General features: G+C 50.8%; 2 protein-coding genes across 2 annotated transcripts in view; one reads left to right on the top strand and one right to left on the bottom strand.

Moving 5' to 3' along the window:
• The window catches only part of DLX6 (distal-less homeobox 6), a 5,442-nt gene extending 2,003 nt beyond the window's left edge, over nt 1-3,439 (top strand). The window contains exons 2-3 of the mRNA XM_066353996.1: nt 64-257; nt 2,156-3,439. Of these exons, the coding sequence (XP_066210093.1) occupies nt 64-257; nt 2,156-2,407 (446 nt within the window). The 3' untranslated portion in view covers nt 2,408-3,439. The remainder of the gene's footprint in view (nt 1-63; nt 258-2,155) is intronic.
• A 9,253-nt stretch (nt 3,440-12,692) lies between these two features.
• On the bottom strand, nt 12,693-17,225 carry DLX5 (distal-less homeobox 5). The gene is made up of 3 exons (XM_066353992.1): nt 16,674-17,225; nt 14,593-14,777; nt 12,693-13,549 (listed from the first exon to the last, which is right to left on the bottom strand). Exons 1-3 carry the CDS (start codon nt 17,026-17,028, stop codon nt 13,220-13,222), a joined length of 870 nt encoding a protein of 289 aa, XP_066210089.1. The 5' UTR covers nt 17,029-17,225; the 3' UTR covers nt 12,693-13,219.
• Between the last annotated feature and the right edge of the window lie 436 nt (nt 17,226-17,661).

Raw genomic sequence — 17,661 nt, 5'->3', positions numbered from 1 at the left:
AGGCTATGCTCAGGGAGACTGCAGCCTCACGAGTGACCGCTCCTCTGTATCCTTTGCTTGCAGATCAACAAAAAACCACAGTGATTGAAAACGGAGAAATCAGATTCAATGGAAAAGGAAAAAAGATTCGGAAGCCTCGGACCATTTACTCCAGCCTGCAGCTCCAGGCTTTAAATCATCGCTTTCAGCAGACTCAGTACCTGGCCCTTCCCGAGAGAGCTGAACTGGCAGCTTCCTTAGGACTGACACAAACACAGGTAATTCCCGAGAAGCCCGAATAGTCCTGAAATGCTGACCCCGCTTGCAGATCGGGCAGGGAGCACATCGGGAGGAATTCTTGGCCTAGTCAACCAAGGATGGAAGATTAATGACAAATGCCTTTGCTCCAGTTCCGCACTTTCCCAGGACAACAGTTTGGAATAAATGACCTGGTATTGAATACTGGATTGGATTTGCACATCTTCCCAACCCCTCGGCGACCCTACCCCAGTCTAGTGTCCTTTGGTGACCAAGCTCATCATTTATTTGAGTCCTATTTCAAAACAGAACAACATGTTAAGAGAAAGAGGAAAAAAATGTTAATGCCATGAGGCAGAATAAGACATATATATATATATATATATATATATATATGATCATTTTGTGGGTCCTGGGAATTAAAATTTTTTGCTTGTTGACAAAGAAAGAAAGAATTATGAGGTGAAACGAAGCAGGGTGATAGGCATAGGTTCCAAAAGGATTTAGTAGAGGGACCAAGGTGACTACTATTCATCCTGGGATGGGTGAGGTGAGTTTCTTCCTGAAGATTGCCCTCAGCTCAATGGTTAAGTCATCCTGGGTGAATGGCTGGGGCAGGCTGAGGTACCTCCCTAGAGCACAGGACTTGGGAGCAATGGCAGAGCTGGAGATCAAAGAGAGATGCTCCCCAAATTATAGCAGGTGAAGCCTCAGTTAAGTACAGTTGCTGAAGTGCTGCTGTCCTACTAATTTGAAAGACATCTGGGGCCTTTCAGACTTCACAGGAAGGGGCTTAGGCAGGTATATTAGGACCCTGATCATAAAGCCAAGCTGCAGTCACCTGTGGTTTCTGTCCCTGTTGATTAACCTTAGCTGCATGGGGTGATAGGCCTCATATGAGGTAGGTGATCTTCAGCAAGGGGGCTTCAGGTTTTAGGAGCCTCACTGGGGAACCGTTGTGTGGTGCCTCAGAACACATGCTCCTAAGCTCTTTGCAGTTCAGCCCGCTTTCTCTTGCCACGTTCCCACTGGAAGTATTTGTGACTTGAACGAAGGGATTCCTGCTACTCAGTAACTCGTATTCCTCTTGGAAAAGCAGATTCCTATGACTAAGGAAATTTAAAGGTAAAGGAAGCTGCACAATAGAGCTTCCTTCTTCAAATGAGGAGGTTCCTGGTTCCCATTTAATTTTCAGGGGCCCTTTGACTTTAAGTGACCGCACTAACAATCGTGATGATTGCTGACCACAATTTGACTAAGCAACATACAAAGTAGGGAATGAGGAAGGAACAATCCCTAATCTCTGCAGGATTATGGGGATATGTTTATGTAGGGAGAAAGGTGCCCCGTGCACACAGCCTGTGGCATATGCAATATATGCATAGGGATATTCAAGGCATTTGGTTTTAAGTGACAGGCTTTAATCTGTTCATAGTCATTTGCTCACCAGATATGCATAGCGATGCCAACTTTGGGGGTTGGTAAATATTTTTTTTAAAGAAACAGACTATCAGAAGAAGTGCATTCAGGTGACTTCGATCAGAAATGTTCTCTGTTTAAAAATCCTTCTTTAGACTTTGAACCCAGTTACCTCATTCGCCTCCATTTTTATTTTATTCTTGTTTATGCTGTTGTTTTAAACTTAGGTTTGCATCAAACTGAAGAGTTAGTTATCCAGACAAGACACCTAGTAAATGGGCAGGTAGGGTGGGGGTACGAGGAGGCTAGAAAGAGGTGGAGAAAGGCGGAGACTTGAGGCCTTGGCGTTTGCAGGGTTGTATTATTACTGCTGCTACCACTACTACTATACTGCTACTGCTTATTGATTTATTTTTAAATAATTGCTTCCAAAGCTTCAACTTGAAGCGTCGGGTGGATGTCTTTCCAGCCTAATGATTGCTGCTGCGTTTTGTTCCAGGTGAAGATATGGTTTCAGAACAAACGCTCTAAGTTTAAGAAACTGCTGAAGCAGGGCAGTAACCCGCACGAGAGCGACCCTCTCCCGGGCTCGGCGACCCTGTCGCCGCGCTCGCCGGCGCTGCCTCCAGTGTGGGACGTTTCGGCCTCGGCCAAGGGCGTCAGTATGCCCCCCAACAGCTACATGCCCGGCTATTCGCACTGGTACTCCTCGCCACACCAGGACACGATGCAGAGACCACAAATGATGTGAGTTGTCCGAGGGAAATCGACACCCTAGGGAAACGTCTGAACAAGGCGAGGAGGATCCGGGACCTGCTTGCAGCCGCCAACCCGAGCCAGCCGAGCCGAAGCTTGGGCTCGGGAGAACTCTCACGTCTGGCGAGATCGTCTGCGTGCTTCCTCCCCGGCCCCTGTCTCTGTTTCTCTCTCCCACCCCTCCCTTCCTGGTCCTCTCTCCTTCCTTCTTTCCTTCCTTCCCACCTTTCTTTTCCTTGTTCCTGTTCTATCCTCGCCTGCCTTTTCCCTTGAGCAGCCTCAGTAATTGACGGTGCGTCCGAGGGAGAGAGAGGGAGGGCGGGAGAGGGAGAGGCTGGTTACCATGTCAGCGCTCCTGAAGCCCCTCGCTGTAAGTATATGTTCCCTTACCCCTTGGGGTCCAGGCTCTGAGCCTCTTCTTCTCTTTGGGAGTATCCATCAAAACAACTTTTTTTTACAGACATTTTCCCCCCACCAGAAGAATCTGCACAAACATGGCAGCGTTTTTACTTGTTTAATGAACTTAAGGCATTACATGATGAAACAGAAGCATTTCAGACTCCTACGTTTTTATTTACCAACCCCAGACTGACAAGAAGAAGAAGAAGAAGAAGAAGAAGAAGAAGAAGAAGAAGAAGAAGAAGAAAAGGAGGAGAAGGAGAAGAGCCCTCACAAACAGCCATTCTCTAAAGAAAAAGAATTAAATTGGCTGTAAGATTAGAACGTTGCCACAAAGGGAATGCTGCATGTTTTTATCAAAATGCAATGAGCAAGAATGATGATTTCAAAACAAAACAAAACCAAACCACTCTTTCCCCGCCCCACTCCCAAACCCTGAACTGGAATCAGGACAGAGGAAACAACCAAAATCATGGTTCTATTGCTTTGATATTTTTACTAGGTGAATTGGTGGCATTCACTAAGCTAATAGGGACGTTTATATCAAGAAACATTTCTGTATATATTGTTGAATTTTAGTTGTACATATACTTTGTATGTTTTTGTCTTCTTTCATATATGGAGTAAAAGCCACAAAACGCTGGGAGTGTCCTGTATATTTCTCTCTACGTTTCCCTACCTCATCACCTTCCTCCTCCCTCCCTCCCAGTATATTTTCTATCATTCTTAAAAGAATTCGCACTTCCTAATATGGTGAAGCACTGTATGTAAATATCAAGTGCCTGCAAAAATGTCAGTTTGCAGCACTAGCCTTTGTCTTAAGTAACTTCACATTTCCATGGATGTTTTCTCAGCTTCCTTTCTATGTTATCTTTTTATTGTAATTTCTTCCATTTTAAAAGATTAGAGTGATCTATTCCGTGACAACCTCTAGACACCTAGTAGTTTGCAGTGCTGAAACTAAGTGTTCTCCTTTCCCTTCTCTCAGCTAGTCATCCAGCTGTATTTCTCTTTCTTTGGAATCAGTTTTTAACACCAAAAAGGAGGAAATAATAAAAGAAAAGAACAGAAAGTAAATGCACAGTTACAACTACTTAATGTTTAAAACCCTTTGCAAGCTGGCTAGGTAAGAAAAAGCACACTCCTGGATGAGATACATCCTCCGATCTTGTGGAAAGCTTAGGAATAATGGAAATGAAAAGTCCTTTCGTCACACAAGCAGGAAGCCCCATACTGCGAGAATTAATGGCTACAGACCTGGGCATCCTTCAAATTATGAACCTTGAAACCACTGAGCCATTTATCAGAAGTCAATAGAGATACTCAGAGTGCTCCATATAATGACAGCGACATACAGTCGTGCAAAAGGACAGTCACTATAATTAGACACAAAGCAAAGACTACTTACCAATATACCCGTTCCTTTTTTTGTTGAGCAACTTCCACGCTCAGTCAGTCTTCAGAATGGTTTAAAACCGATCAGTCTTGTCATTTTCTAGCATTCGCATTGTTACATTAGGAAAAATGTTTTCTTTTCTTTTCTCCCCCTTCCTACTGTGAAACTTTGGGTTCGTAGCTCCCCAGGATCAATTCTGAACAAAGCCTCCAGCTGCAGTGCCATCCAATTTGAAGCAGACATTGGGGACAATTTAAGGTTTTTATCCACAAGAAGGTTTTTTTCCATTCTCTTAAATGCAGCCATAATTAGAGTAATTTTTCATGTAGCCCGCTGATTACAGCGTTTTTACCGTCAAAGATAATTACCTGTAATTTTCTTCCACTTTTAATACTAAAAAGCCATCTTTATTTAGATTCAGGAACAGGAAAGGCGAAACAAAAGAGGGAAATTATTCTGTTATTCATACACAAATTGCAGAGACGTAGGACCTAAAATTGAAAATTAACCAAAATTATAATGCTGAAAAGAATGGAAGAGGCTGCAGAAATACAGCTGGTAGTGGGGCTTTGCTGAATTATTCAAATTACGTTAGAGAGAAAGCTACCATACATCGAAACCAACACTCATTTTTCTTGAAAAATAAAATCCACCAGACACATGCCAAACCACTGTGAGTGCATGAAATTCTGAAACCCAGCAAATGCATTTTAGCGTATTGGAGGTGCTGTCATGATGCGCCTGTATCAATCTGTGTCTTCACATGAGTTTAGTTTAATAACAAATTCTTCCAAGGGATCCCTCCCCAGAACTCTCCTTGGAAAATGGGCTTCCTAGGTTCTCTGAACTTCAAGGGTTAATGTTTTCATCTTTAGGATGTATTGACCCGGTAAACTGATTCCGAAAGAGGGATTGGTAGGAGGGGCGTGGGTAAAGGCATTGCCCCAGTCCGGGTGCCTACTACGTCTCCCCCCGTGGGTCCTTCCCCAGAGTTCGAGTTCTAGAGCCTCGTTCTGACCACATCTCCCAAGTAAAAATAAATAAATAAGAACAATAGCTCGGGCGGCGAGGGTAAAGGGGAAATAAGCACCTCATTATCTTTTGACACAATTTAGTTCAAAGTTCCCGCCGCCGCCGGAGCAAGGCCTTTCCACAAGGAAGAGAGGGAGCCAAAGATTTCTCAGACTCCTGCACTTAACATCTCCGGCTGCTTCCAGCGTCTACAGAGTCAGGAAACAGCGTCATCTATAGATAGAACAGCATGACTTCCTGCGAGAGTCTTCCTCGATGCTTTCCTAAATCAGACTGGTTCCTGGGCACCGCAGCTCGGTTCTGCCTCTTAGCCAATCATGCCCCTCCGACCCCAAGGTCTCAGCATTGAGCCCCGCGGGCAATAGCTTTATGAGAGGCATCCCGCCCCTTCTCCCCACCCCCACCCGCAGCTTGAGGCAACGGCCCTGCAAAGCAGCCCTGAAGGGTTTCAGAGGCCAGTTACTCCTGAAACTTTCTCCCAAGTGGAGGATGTCTAAGGGGCTATACAGTCTAGGGATTCATACTGCACCTGCCGTTGCAAATTTCCGTATACCTGGGCTAGTAAAGGAACATTATCTGGAACTCCGTTTGCTCTCTCAATGCCCCCAAACTTAAAATTATCACCACACATAAAGACCTCAAGGATTCGCTTAGGACTAGCTTTGAGCAACAATTTACAAAGAGATTTTAGCATAAAATCTCCAGCGCTCTCCTCCACACCTTACAGAAATCTGGTTCTTCCCGCAGTCTCCAGTCATAAGCTGCACCAAATACATCAACGGCACAGAAAACAAAAAAGACAAAGCAAGTTCTTAAGGACCCCATTCTCACCCAAATCTTTTACTCACCAGAACCACAGCCCTTTTACTGTTAAGGGGGACTAAAAGGTCAGAATGGAAAAATCTGTAAAGCAAAGTTGCAGTCTATAATGAATTACAACAGCAACACATATAGCTTGGAAAGTGTGAGAAAAGAAATATGAACTGTACCTTGAAGTATGAAAGAAATAAAAACTTACCCCCAGTGAATATCTCTTAAGCAATGATCAGGGTCTACAAATCTATACTGAACAGAAGCAGAGGAGAATATTTTTCTGAGTCTCAGGGCAGAAGCTCTTTCTCTATATTCTTGGTTGAGTGAGCACATCCAGGTGTGAAATTGTTTGCACACCCCAGCACCTCTTATATTGCCAGCAAAATTAGCTGTTATTACTGTCACTGTTTAGTGATGGTTAGCGTGATACAAAAAAAAAAAAAAAAAAACTGCTGTAATCAAGACCTGGCGCATCTTTGCAAATTACAGATAATTGTAAACGTCCAGATTATGATAATAGCATCCTAATCCAGCCTGCAATATAATTATTACAGAGTGTTACATCTGAAACTGTCCAGTAGGGCTAATTCAGCCATTATTTAGACCCTATTTTTGCACTGCAAATGGGTTGCTGAGTTGAAAATGTACGATTGTAATTTCACAGGGCACTCAATGAGTAATGGTATAGGAAGAGGAAAATACAAAAGTGAAATGTGAACAGTAGCGATCAAATCAAACCCTGAAGGACAAAAGACTGTTTGATTCATATGGAAAAAGAAGTGCAGAATTAAGAAAATAGCAAATCAGTGGTCTGAAGCATTACGTGTCCAAATCTTCAATATGTGTAGGTCTGATGTGTTTGCAAGGGCTGCTGCATCTGCTGTTGCCTAGAGTCTGAAATACTTTTCTTTTTATTTTTTTAAACCCTTAGCTCCCCTCCCCCCCCAAAGCATCTCCTTGTTTAAAAGAAAAGTGCCCCTCCCCCAAGAAAAGAACACTTGTCAGTTTCACCATTGTTTCCACCGACGCGGCCTCAGAGTGTCTGTCACTTGTTTATGGACATTTCTTTAAATGAATTTGCAATCTCTCTTGTCATTAGCGCAAAATGCATGTAAGTGTTCCTGAGCTCCGTCTCCACTGTCTTTCACAGGGAGCAGGTCATGGAGAGTCCTAAAGGATATTAACAGAAAATATATTAATTGCTGGTAATTAAAGAAAGCCTGTCTGGGAAGCTGTCTCCTCCACTCTGCTTGGCTGGCTATACTGGCTTTAATCCTATCATTAAGTTTTATTAATTAACACCCCCCCCCCATATAAACCAGCCCAGCTGCTTCTTTTGCTACAAGTCACTAATGTGCTTCTTTCTGGATTCCAGAAAATCCAGTATTTTTGGAAAAGGACTGTCCCCGCCCCCAGACATGGTTATAAAACACCAAGGTGAATCTCCTTACAATGTGGAAGAACCACAGAGAAAGGGAATTGGAGAGTGAGGACCAGAGAGTCTGGCGGGAGGCGCGGGCACTGTGCTGGTCTCGGGGTGAAAGGGAACCCCGAGTTCCAGTTGCTGCCTGCTGGAGGATGACCCCTGCCCTGGCTGAGACTTCTGGGGTCTAGTTCTGGTTCATTCTGGAGACATTCTGGTCAGGGATACCTAAACCCCTGACATCCCCAGGAGCTCTGTTTTCCCACTGTGAGAACACAGAATTCCCTGAGCATCATCTCCAGTCTCGCAGGCGCTGTATTGTACGATGAAACATCCTCTCCCCACCACCTCGCTGACCGGGGAATGCCCAGCCAGGGCCCTCCCGCGGTGTGGCAACGGGCTTCCCAGCGCCTGTGAATTTAAGGGCAATAACGAAATGTTCCCTGTGGCGTGACCCCTGTTTATAGATAAGAGTTGAGTCCATATCCTGCCCCTTCTCCCACCCCTCTTCTTCCACTTTGCAAATGGCAAGTGGCAGAAATAGTCGTTGGAAGACAATAGGCTTCCTCTGACAGATTTCTTTCTTCTCACCTTTGCAAGGAAAAAAATGTTTTAAAATAAAGCATAGTTTGTGAACGGCTCACTGCCCTTCACCCCCACCGACTTAAAAAAAATAACTACACTGTGTATAGTGGAGATTTGACAGAGAATCATTACTGAACTTGGAGTGTGTGTGTGTGTGTGTGTGTGTGCGTGTGTGTGTGTAGAATGATGTTATGAAGCCATTTTTTCCTTCCTGTGGCGAAAGGTCGTAATGTGTGGTATTTCACGGTTTTATATAAATCTTGGTTTAGGATGTGGAACAGACTCAATAATACATGCGCTTTTGGCAAAGAGACCTCTTCGGATCCCCATAAATCAGAAGTAATGCGCAGTCCCAGCGAACAAAAGAGCAGAAACATTTAATTGCTGCAAAACAGGACTCCCGTCTCCTTTAAAGAGATTCATGTAAATTCCCCCGGTTCCTATCTTCACGGTTAGAGCTCGACCTATAAAACAGGTTCTTACATTACAGCGGGCTACCCAGGGTGCCTGGAAGGGAAGGCGCTCCTCCGCCCCCTGCTCCCGCCCCGCCCGCAGGAGAGACGACCTATACTTTCTGCCCTGGGCCACCGGGGAACCTCAACTTTGTCAGATGCAGAAGAAAACGTGGACGGGGCTGGGGGTGGCGGAGGAGGGGTGGTCAGGGCCGCAGAGAAAAATGTTTAGCCAATCCCAGAAGTGCTACCGCTATTCGGGCTGCTTTGGAGGCCCAGAGTCCTCTGTGACTGAGAAAACCGAGTACAGTGTGCAGAGACCGCGGGCAACCTAGGAACGAGAGCGGGGGGCGGGAGCCAGCCGCAGGGCCCCCTCCCCAAGCTCCCGGGGGGCGGGAGCCAGCCGCAGGGCCCCCTCCCCAAGCCCCCGGGGGGCGGGAGCCAGCCGCAGGGCCCCCTCCCCAAGCCCCCGGGGGGCGGGAGCCTCCACCCAGCCTCGGGGGGGGGGTGCTCAGGGCGGAGGAGAGGGGTGACCGCAGGCGGATCCGCCGGCGTGGCGCGCTTCCCGGAGGTGCGGGAGGGCGTCTGCCCTCCAGGGCGTGCCTCCGGGGAGGGCTGCAGGGTTCGGGGTTGGCGACGTCCCAGCGGCCAGTGGGAGGCGCGCGATCCGAGAGGTTGCGGAGATGGGACCGAGAGGGCGGTGGAGGGCGGGGAGCCCCGAGGGTCCCTCTCTTCGAATACAAGGAAGCGCTGGGGGTTGGAGGAGGACGGGGGGCAGTGGTACAGGGGGTGTCTCTCGCGCTTCGGGATGGGAGCTCGGGAGACCGGTTGGTGTCAAGGCCGGAGTCGGGCGCGCCGGGGGAAGGCAAGCACAGCCTGCCCTTGGCGCGCTGTGGGCGACTCCCAGGACGGCGCGGCCAGGACGCCGCGAGCCGTGGGGCGTCCGGTGGGATCAAAGGAGGCCAGCCGGCGCGTCTGGGATTGTGGGATAAGGGGCGGGAAAGAGAAGATTGACACAGGAGGGGAGGTCCTGGCCTGGCCGGAGTTACCCGGAGAGGGCGTGTGCGTGTGTTGGTGTGTGGGTCAGCACGCTCCTCTCCGAGGCCGGGACCTGGGTGGATCCGAGTGTGGGTGGACAGGCTCCTGGGTGGGTGACCCAACGAGAGGGGGAGAGAGAGCGAGATCAAGGGCACCGAGGTCTGTGGGTTCCTCTGTGTGTGTCTCAGGCCCTGTGGCTCAGCGCTGGAGCCGCCTGGCACCCACAGGAATGCGGCTTCTCTCGGCTGCCCAGGCCGCCCCCTGTTCCACAAGGAGGTGGCCGCCAGGAAAAAGGGGGGGTGGGAAGGGGCAGAAATCTGTCTAGCCCAACGCGAGCCTCTAACAAAGGCTAATTTATCTGATCTTTTCCAGGAGGGCCCAGCAGGGCCGACATAGTCTGGGCTTCTCGGGCTTTGGGAGGGGGTCTGTAGATGGGGGTAGGGGTTTGGAAGGGTGAGGCTGTGTGAAGAAGCCCACGGAAAAGAAAATGAACTCTTGGAGGGAGGGTAGATATCTTGGTAGCACTACACTAAGAGCCAGGCAAGTGGGGACCGGAAAAGGCAGGCAAAGGTCCTGGAAAGTGGGGTCGGTCAGACCAAGGAATTTGCTGAGGAGAAGTATACGTTTGTGTTATAGGAATAAACAATGGAGAGAAAGAGGGAGCGGAGGGGAGAGGAACATCACACAGATATTTTTAAACTTTGCTAAGGACCTGTTATTTTTACATCCCTGGGCGCAGGGCTGCAGGGAGTTAAATCCCCCGGGAGAAGCCCCGCGGTGCCAGGGAAAACCCGCTGCAGACTGGTTTGGCAGAGTATTTTTGTCCACGGCTCCCAGACCAAGTTAAAAAAAAAAAAAAATACCGCGCGAGAGAAGAGGCCACTGCGAGTGGAAGAAGTGAGGTTAGCACAAGGGAAGGAATCCTGAAACCCAGCCTGCGCGCCGTTCTGCCTGTCCGCGTCGCAATGAGGGTTCAGTGTCCTTAACAACAAGCAGCGTGAAGGCGAGTGGCGGAAGGGTGGTCATTAAAGAAGGGTTTCGCTCTTCTTTCCTGGGAAGAGTCCAAACTCGCCCTTCTCTCAGCGTGACAATGCCGGGCGATTCAAAGTGGTAGGGAAGGGATCCCCTCTCCAAAGCCAGGAATGGAGGTGGGGAGCTGACGGGACGGCTGGAAAAGTATCTGCCTTCTCTGTGCAGAAGGGAGAGAGCATGCGCCAAGCACGTTCTTGCCACTCTCGGGCAGCGGGTGGGTAGGAAATGCTAGAGATGCACAGTAGGTGCGCCCCCTTCAACCTTCCCAACGCGCGAGAGAGGCGCACGCACGGGAGAGAGCCAACGCTCGCCAACCCCGGGCGCAGGGCTTCTCCCAGCCCATTTCCCGGGATAGAAAGGCTTTTCGTGTAATGGAAACTACCGAAATCCTCACGGGCAGAGAAAGAAAAGCAGGAAGTAGGTCCCTCCACTTTTCCCCTTCATCCTCCTCTTCTCTGCCAGCACAGAAAACCAAGTGGGGCTTCGCAGGGTTTTCCCCACAGCGCGTCGCCACCCAGGACTTCATCCGAGAAAGAAGAGCTGGAGGGAAATGAGGAGGAGGGCAGCTTGGAAAAGAAGAAGCGGTCGCTCAGGCTTTAAGGGCGGGAGATAAGGAGGGGTTCGCCGCCCTGGCTGCGGTCGGCGAGCTGCCCCGGGACCAAGCTAGGTGTTATCTAAAAAGCCGCCCAAATTCTGAATCCCCCTAAAGCCCAAGTCGTTCCAAACTGGCAGGCTGGTAAGGAAAGGGGAAGAAAAGGAAGGAATCGAGGAGATGGAGAAAGGAGGAAGGAGAGAGAAAGAGATAAGGAAGAGAGAGAGAGAAAACACACTGGTGAACTCCCCGCGGGGCACACAGGTCTCTTCTAACTCTGGAAGAACCTTCTCAGACACCCTCAGATGACAGGATGTAATTTTTTATGTTCTAATCTCCAACCGCCCCCTCCCCCCCCAGAAGACTTTTGTCACATTTATTGCTGCCGACTTCCTAGCTATAAAATACATCCCCTGCATCTTATAATTTCCAACACGCATTTCCCTTGGTATCCCAAGGAAACAGAGGCAGGCGGACTGAATGGCAGTCAAAAAGACTGCCTACAACTCAGTCCCGGGAGCACAGCTGTAGATGCGGGCTGTAGCTCTGATCACACTGTCGAGGCCCATAGACAAGGGGGCTGTAGCTCTGATCACACTGTCGAGGCCCATAGACAAGGGTACAGGGAGAAGGACGGGACACAGGCCAAGGCTGCAGCAAGTTCTTCCTCTCCGCCCCAAAGAAGCCTTCACAAAGGAGAAATCCCTGCAAACAGATTCAATTTCCCAGCGTTTGGAACCTGCTTTGCCACGGTTTTTATGTAAAGGCAAAGCAGAAGGAGCTCCTTCCTGAAAAATCCAGAGTGGTAAAGAGAATGGAAATAAAAGATTTATATTTAGAATATTATCTGATGGCGAAATGAAATCAACATGGGGCCACAAAGCTCTCACTCCTTTGCTCCCCGCATAATTCCCTCCCTTGGCAGAAGAACGCCCCCCACCTGCGCTGCCTGGCCTGCTGATTTAGTCCTATCATTGTTTTTGGGTCCTGTGACCCTTCCTTCTATATGAAAGAGCTCAGATATATTTATAATCATACACTAAGGAGTCCAAGGCACTGCCATTGGCCATGCTGCGAGCATTTCAGATTAAAAAAAAAAAAAAAGTAACAAAAAGGGAAATTTCTTTCTCTCACTTTTTATTTTTCCTTTTCTCATCTCTGGACTTGCCCTCTGAAGGGAGTGTACCCTGTCTAATTGCTCTGGCAGTACCCAGAGGCTGATGGGTGGGCAGCTCTCCATCAGAACTGTTTGGAGCTTAGAGTGCACAGTGGCTATTGAGGGATTTCTGCTCCTTTCTTACTTACACAGAGGGTAGGAGGGCCCAAGTTAGGTCCAGCATTACTTTCTACCTGAAACAAGTTGGGATTAAACTTAAAGTTATCTAAACGTTTTTGTGGTTGGGGGGGGGGGGAGAAAAGAAAGAAAAAAACCCAAACACCTAAATATGTATTACAGTACAGCACCATAAACAGGCCACATATACATGTAAAACAGCATCCAACATGTATGATGTCAAGTTCTGTGTCCGGGCAGCTCCCAATCTGTTTTCTTTCTGCCTTCCTGGATCTCTGCAGACCTTGTCTTCCTCGCTTGCATAAAACGTCACAAGCCCATTATAAAGGGGGGGGTGGTGGTGGTGGCAAAGGACTATTTTTTAGAAACTTTTGCTTTCATGGTCGAAATAATTTTATTTATCCAGAATATACAGTTTAACTCCTCTATCTACACTTATTTACATGGTTAAAACAACATTGAAAAAAGTCTTTTGAAAAAGTTGAGGTCATAGATTTCAAGGCACCATTGATAGTGTCCACAGTTGCGCAAAAAAGTGTCTGTAAAAAAAGGGGCGGGGGTTCTTTGAAATGCAATAACTTACATGCAAAAAAAAAGAAAGCTTTACACGTGAATCTCTTTTGTCTCCGTTTTCCAAACTTTCCCGTATGAATTTCTTTCTTTATGATTCTAAAACAGCAAAACACAGTAGTCCCAAAGGAAAAAAAAAAAAAAAAAAAAAAGAGAGCGGGAGCGAGAGCAAGCGGCCGGTCTAATAGAGTGTCCCGGAGGCCAGCGCCAGCGGGTGCTGTAAGGAGCCCGGCGGCGGCAGGTGGGAACTGATGGAGCTGGCTGCGTTCGGGTACCAGGAAGCCGAGTTCTCCAGGTAGCTGGATGCGGGGGACGGGTTGGATGTCGGAGGGTGGGCATGAGGGTGGTGGCTGAGTGACCGGGACGAGCCCTGCGGCTCCCACACCGCTGGAGACTGCGGCGAGTTACACGCCATGGGGTCGCTGGAGCTGGGGCTGTGCTCCGGGGGCATCTCCCCGTTTTTCATGATCTTCTTGATCTTGGATCTTTTGTTCTGAAACCAGATTTTCACCTGAGTGGGGGAACAAAGGCACACGTTACCGGGACACTCAGAGAGAGGCATCTTCGGTCCCCCGCGGCCAGGCCCTGGCGATTTCCCGCAGCTCGCGGCCTAGGCTCCAGGAACTGCGCCTGAGGCGCAGGCTGGATCTCGAACCCCAGTGGGCGCCCTGGCGGGACCCCCGCGCCCGGGTCACCGCGGGCTCACGACCCCACGCTGTCGTCTTTTGTTTGGGCTGAAGGCACGAAGGGGAGGGGGAGGCACGAGTGTCCGCGGCGGCGTGCGCACACGTGGAGGCCCACGCAAAGCGCAAGGAAAAGTTTCCAAAAACAATGGCCGGAGCCGGGCGCACGGGAGTAGTGGAGCAGACTGCGCGAGCACGAGTTCGGACAGGTCGAGTACTGACCCCCAGCCCCCAGCCGCACTCCCTTCACCCTCCCCGGCTCAGAGAAGGGCCAGGACTCGCTCGCAGCTCTGGGCGGTAACTCAAACATTCTTTATTCTTCTATAGGGGTTGGGGTGGGAAGAAGGGAACGGGATCCTCCGGGCAAGACTTCCTGATACAGCAGCGTCCCCGCCTCGGGACCCTCAGGCTGCGGCTGCCCGAAGCTCCCAGCAGCAAGGAGCGACTCCCGCAGCCTTTCTGGCCCAAGGCGACGTCCCTGGCCTTTGCTCGACCCGAGACTACGGCGAGGCCGACAGGCCCTACTGGCTCGAGAGGCGCTGCGTTGTGCAGAGCACCACGCCATTTCCCCGGGCGTCCAGAGCGTCCTGGAAGTACCTCCCCCCCCCTTGTCACCATTCTTAGAAGTTGGCCCTTCGCCCCCGGAGGCCCGAAGAGGGGGCGTCTCGAGATGAGCGACGTTTTCATCCCGTCCCCACCGTCGCACAGCGGCGACACCCGGTCTGACTTATGAAGGGAAGGGCGCAAAGTGGCTGTCTGAGTTTCCCCGCAGGTGCTATCCGACCAGCTCCAGCCCGCGGGGCCGGAACCGCGTGGCCCAGCCAGGCCTGCGGGCGAGGCGGGGCTCCGGCCCGGCCGCGGCCGGATTTACCTGTGTCTGTGTCAGTCCCAGCGAGGCGGCCAGCTCGGCGCGTTCCGGCAGGGCGAGGTACTGCGTCTTCTGAAACCTTCTCTGTAACGCGGCCAGCTGAAAGCTGGAATAAATAGTCCTGGGTTTACGAACTTTCTTTGGTTTGCCATTCACCATCCTCACCTCGGGCTCAGCCACTTCTTTCTCTAAATAATCAAAACAGAACCGGTTAGAGCTTGTCGGCAGACAATGGCGCTTTTGCAGAACCCTCGAATACGGTCCTGGAGTTTCTTACCAGGCGGTCTTCACTCTGTTTGCCCATATCACCACCTTTGCTTCGCAAGACAGAGCCTTCTGTCGTTCCCCCCGAATCATGGAAAGACCAAGCAGCCAGGCTGAGACTGATTCCCTACGCGGTTCACCCAGTGTCCCGAGGGCCGTGCCAAGCGCGCTGGACAGCACGGCTCCCTTTCCGGCAGCCTGGATCCCGCCCTGGTAGTGGTTTCTGCTGCACTTGTTTTTACACCCACCCTGTGCTCACACGCGTTTCTGGGGGTGCTCACGACCATCGCTCCTTGGCCTTCAAGGGCCATGATCCTCCTGTCAGCGTCTGCTCCGGAGCCCACAGAGGCCAGGCGCATGGGCAAGGGAGACGCTGACCGAGGTCTCCAAAGTTCAAAGACCCACAAGCAAACTGTGCTCCTTCAATTCAGCAGCAAGCAGTCTGGGCTGCTGCAGACAGAGGGCCGATTATGCAGCCCCCATAATCTCTCTGCAGATCTGTGAGGGCACAGATGTGTCTGGTTTCTTTTACAAATAGACTTAATAAGTTCTTGGCCAAAAGAAAAAAAATCTTTCACTTATGCAGGAAATGCAGAGACACTGAAAGGAACGAAGACATCCCACCCCCTTGGGCTCTATTTTAAAGTTTAACAAGAGTCATACATTGAAGAGGCATCGGTGGTGGGGTGTTTTCGTAGGAAAGGGGCGGCAGGTCAGGGCGAATTTCTCACAATCCTGAGTATAGACAAGAAAAAGACTTTCTGAATGTGTGTTTTACAAAGGTGCCCCGGAGCCACAAGTCCCCTTTCTCACCTTATCAAAGTGCCCATCTCTGGAGGGGTGGAGAACACTGGTTGGGGTGTGTGTGTGTGTGTGTGTGTGTGTGTGTGTGTGGCGAGCGAGCTCCTGGGAGAGGAAGGGTGGAGGAGGAGGGCTGTGGTCTGGATTCTGCCAGAGTAGGGAATGCTAATATTAGCAGGATTATTAATGTGCTGGTGGGAAAAGATCAAAACTAACCAGCGAAACCTCTCCAAGGAGACCTCCTGCCTCTCTCTGACCGCTCAAGCTCACTAACCCTCTTAAACTCTCCACCTAAGTTTCAAGACAGTAGAAAAATGAGGAGGGGGTTGGGGGGAGGAAGACACATTTTAGGCACTCAATGGAAAAAAAAACAAACAAACCTCGCTCCTAATAACGTGACCCCTCAACAACCCTGTTCCGCCTTTAAACGGCTTTTTGGTTTTTTTGGCAATGCTTTGAATAAACCGCAAGGCTCTCTGTGCGCTCTTCCGGGAGGTCTAAACACCCCCGGGCCGCCGCCCCACCCGGAGCGCTCCGGGCTCCAACACGATACCGGCTCGTGGCTGCTCTCAGGCTCATCCCGACGGAGCCTTCGAGGCAGCCTTCCACTCCCACGCGCACCAACCGAGCACGCTTACCAAAAACTCCAGTAGCTAACCTCCCCTTTATTACGCAAACGCCACTGGGTCTGCTAGATTCTTCCTTCTCTCCACCCCTACCCCCTTTCCAGCCGAGATGGCTTCCTCAGCGAGCAAGCTGGGAATCCGGCGACGGACCTCCTCCCCCACCCCCAAGGTGCCGGAGGGGACAGGCGCCGGTCCGAACTTCCGCAGGCTTCTCCTGCTAAGAATCCTTCAAGTGCCGGCCCAGGAACTTCTCCCGGTGGTAGAGTTCAGGCCCCGACTCCCTTCTATCAGATGCGCCCCCACTTCAGCAGTGGATGCCGGGACCCCAATTTCCCACCCCACCCCGCCCCTCCGGAGCCCTGGCTCCCTCTGGATTTGGCCCTCGCGTCGTACCTGGCTGGCTGGTTGCGCTCGGGACGCGGTTGTAGGCGCCGCCGTACTGGTGGTAGGGGCTGGCGTAGCCGTAGTCTGCGTAAGCTTTGGCGGGGTAGCTGCCGGCCGCGCCGTTCACGCCGTGGTACTGGTACTGGTAGGGGTTGAGCGCTTTGCCGTAGGAGGCCGAGGTAGGCGAGCAGTAGCCGTGCGGCGCGGCCCCAGTGGGGCTGTAGTAGTCGGAATCGGTGGCCGACGACTCGGGCAGAGTTGGCGATTCCTGAGACGGATGGTGCATGGCTGCGGACGTCTGGAACGGAGCTTGGAAGTCGCCGGATCGGATGCTGGGGACCCTTCTGTCAAACACTCCTGTCATCGCTCCCCGGCGGCGGCGGCTGTCCTCGCTGCTGAGGCGGCGTCTGCTGCCCGAGCTGGTTGTGGAGCTGCTCGGGTCTAAGCAGACATGGCTGTGGGAGCGAGGGAGGAGGAGGAAGAGGAGGAGGAGAGAGAGGAGGAGGCGGCGGCAGCGAGGAGGAGGCTGGGAGTCGAGGAGGCTCTGTCTCCAGCAGGCTGACTGCTGACTGAGGCGCAGCACAGCCTTGGTTAAATCCTTAATTGCGCGCTTACGCACAGCGGGGTGGATCGGGTTCCATTGGCCAGGGCCTCGGGAGCAGCAGCAACACCCTAACTCGTCCAACTAGTTTTAACACAACAAAGCATTGCTTAAAAAAAGAGGGAGAAAAAAAAATAGAGGCGGGGGGGGGGGATGTGTGTGTGTACACGCGCGTGTGTATATGTGTTGTTCCTTGTTGGGGGAGGGGAATCTCAGTTAATCTGTTTTCAGTGAATACCGAAGAAAATGCAAAAGCCCCAGTACAAGCTCTGTAATGTCTGGAGACAATGTGTTCCAATCAGCAGCCTCGGGAAGTGCACATGTTTGGCGGAGGAGGTCGGCGACGGTCTCTCCTCGCTCCCCACCACACCGACCCCGTGGGCTTCACTAAGGGGC

The sequence above is a fragment of the Saccopteryx leptura genome, chromosome 12, assembly GCF_036850995.1.
Source record: "Saccopteryx leptura isolate mSacLep1 chromosome 12, mSacLep1_pri_phased_curated, whole genome shotgun sequence".
NCBI lineage: Eukaryota > Metazoa > Chordata > Mammalia > Chiroptera > Emballonuridae > Saccopteryx > Saccopteryx leptura.
Note: the sequence above shows the minus strand (reverse complement) of the source record. Positions and strands in the feature narration are given on the sequence as shown.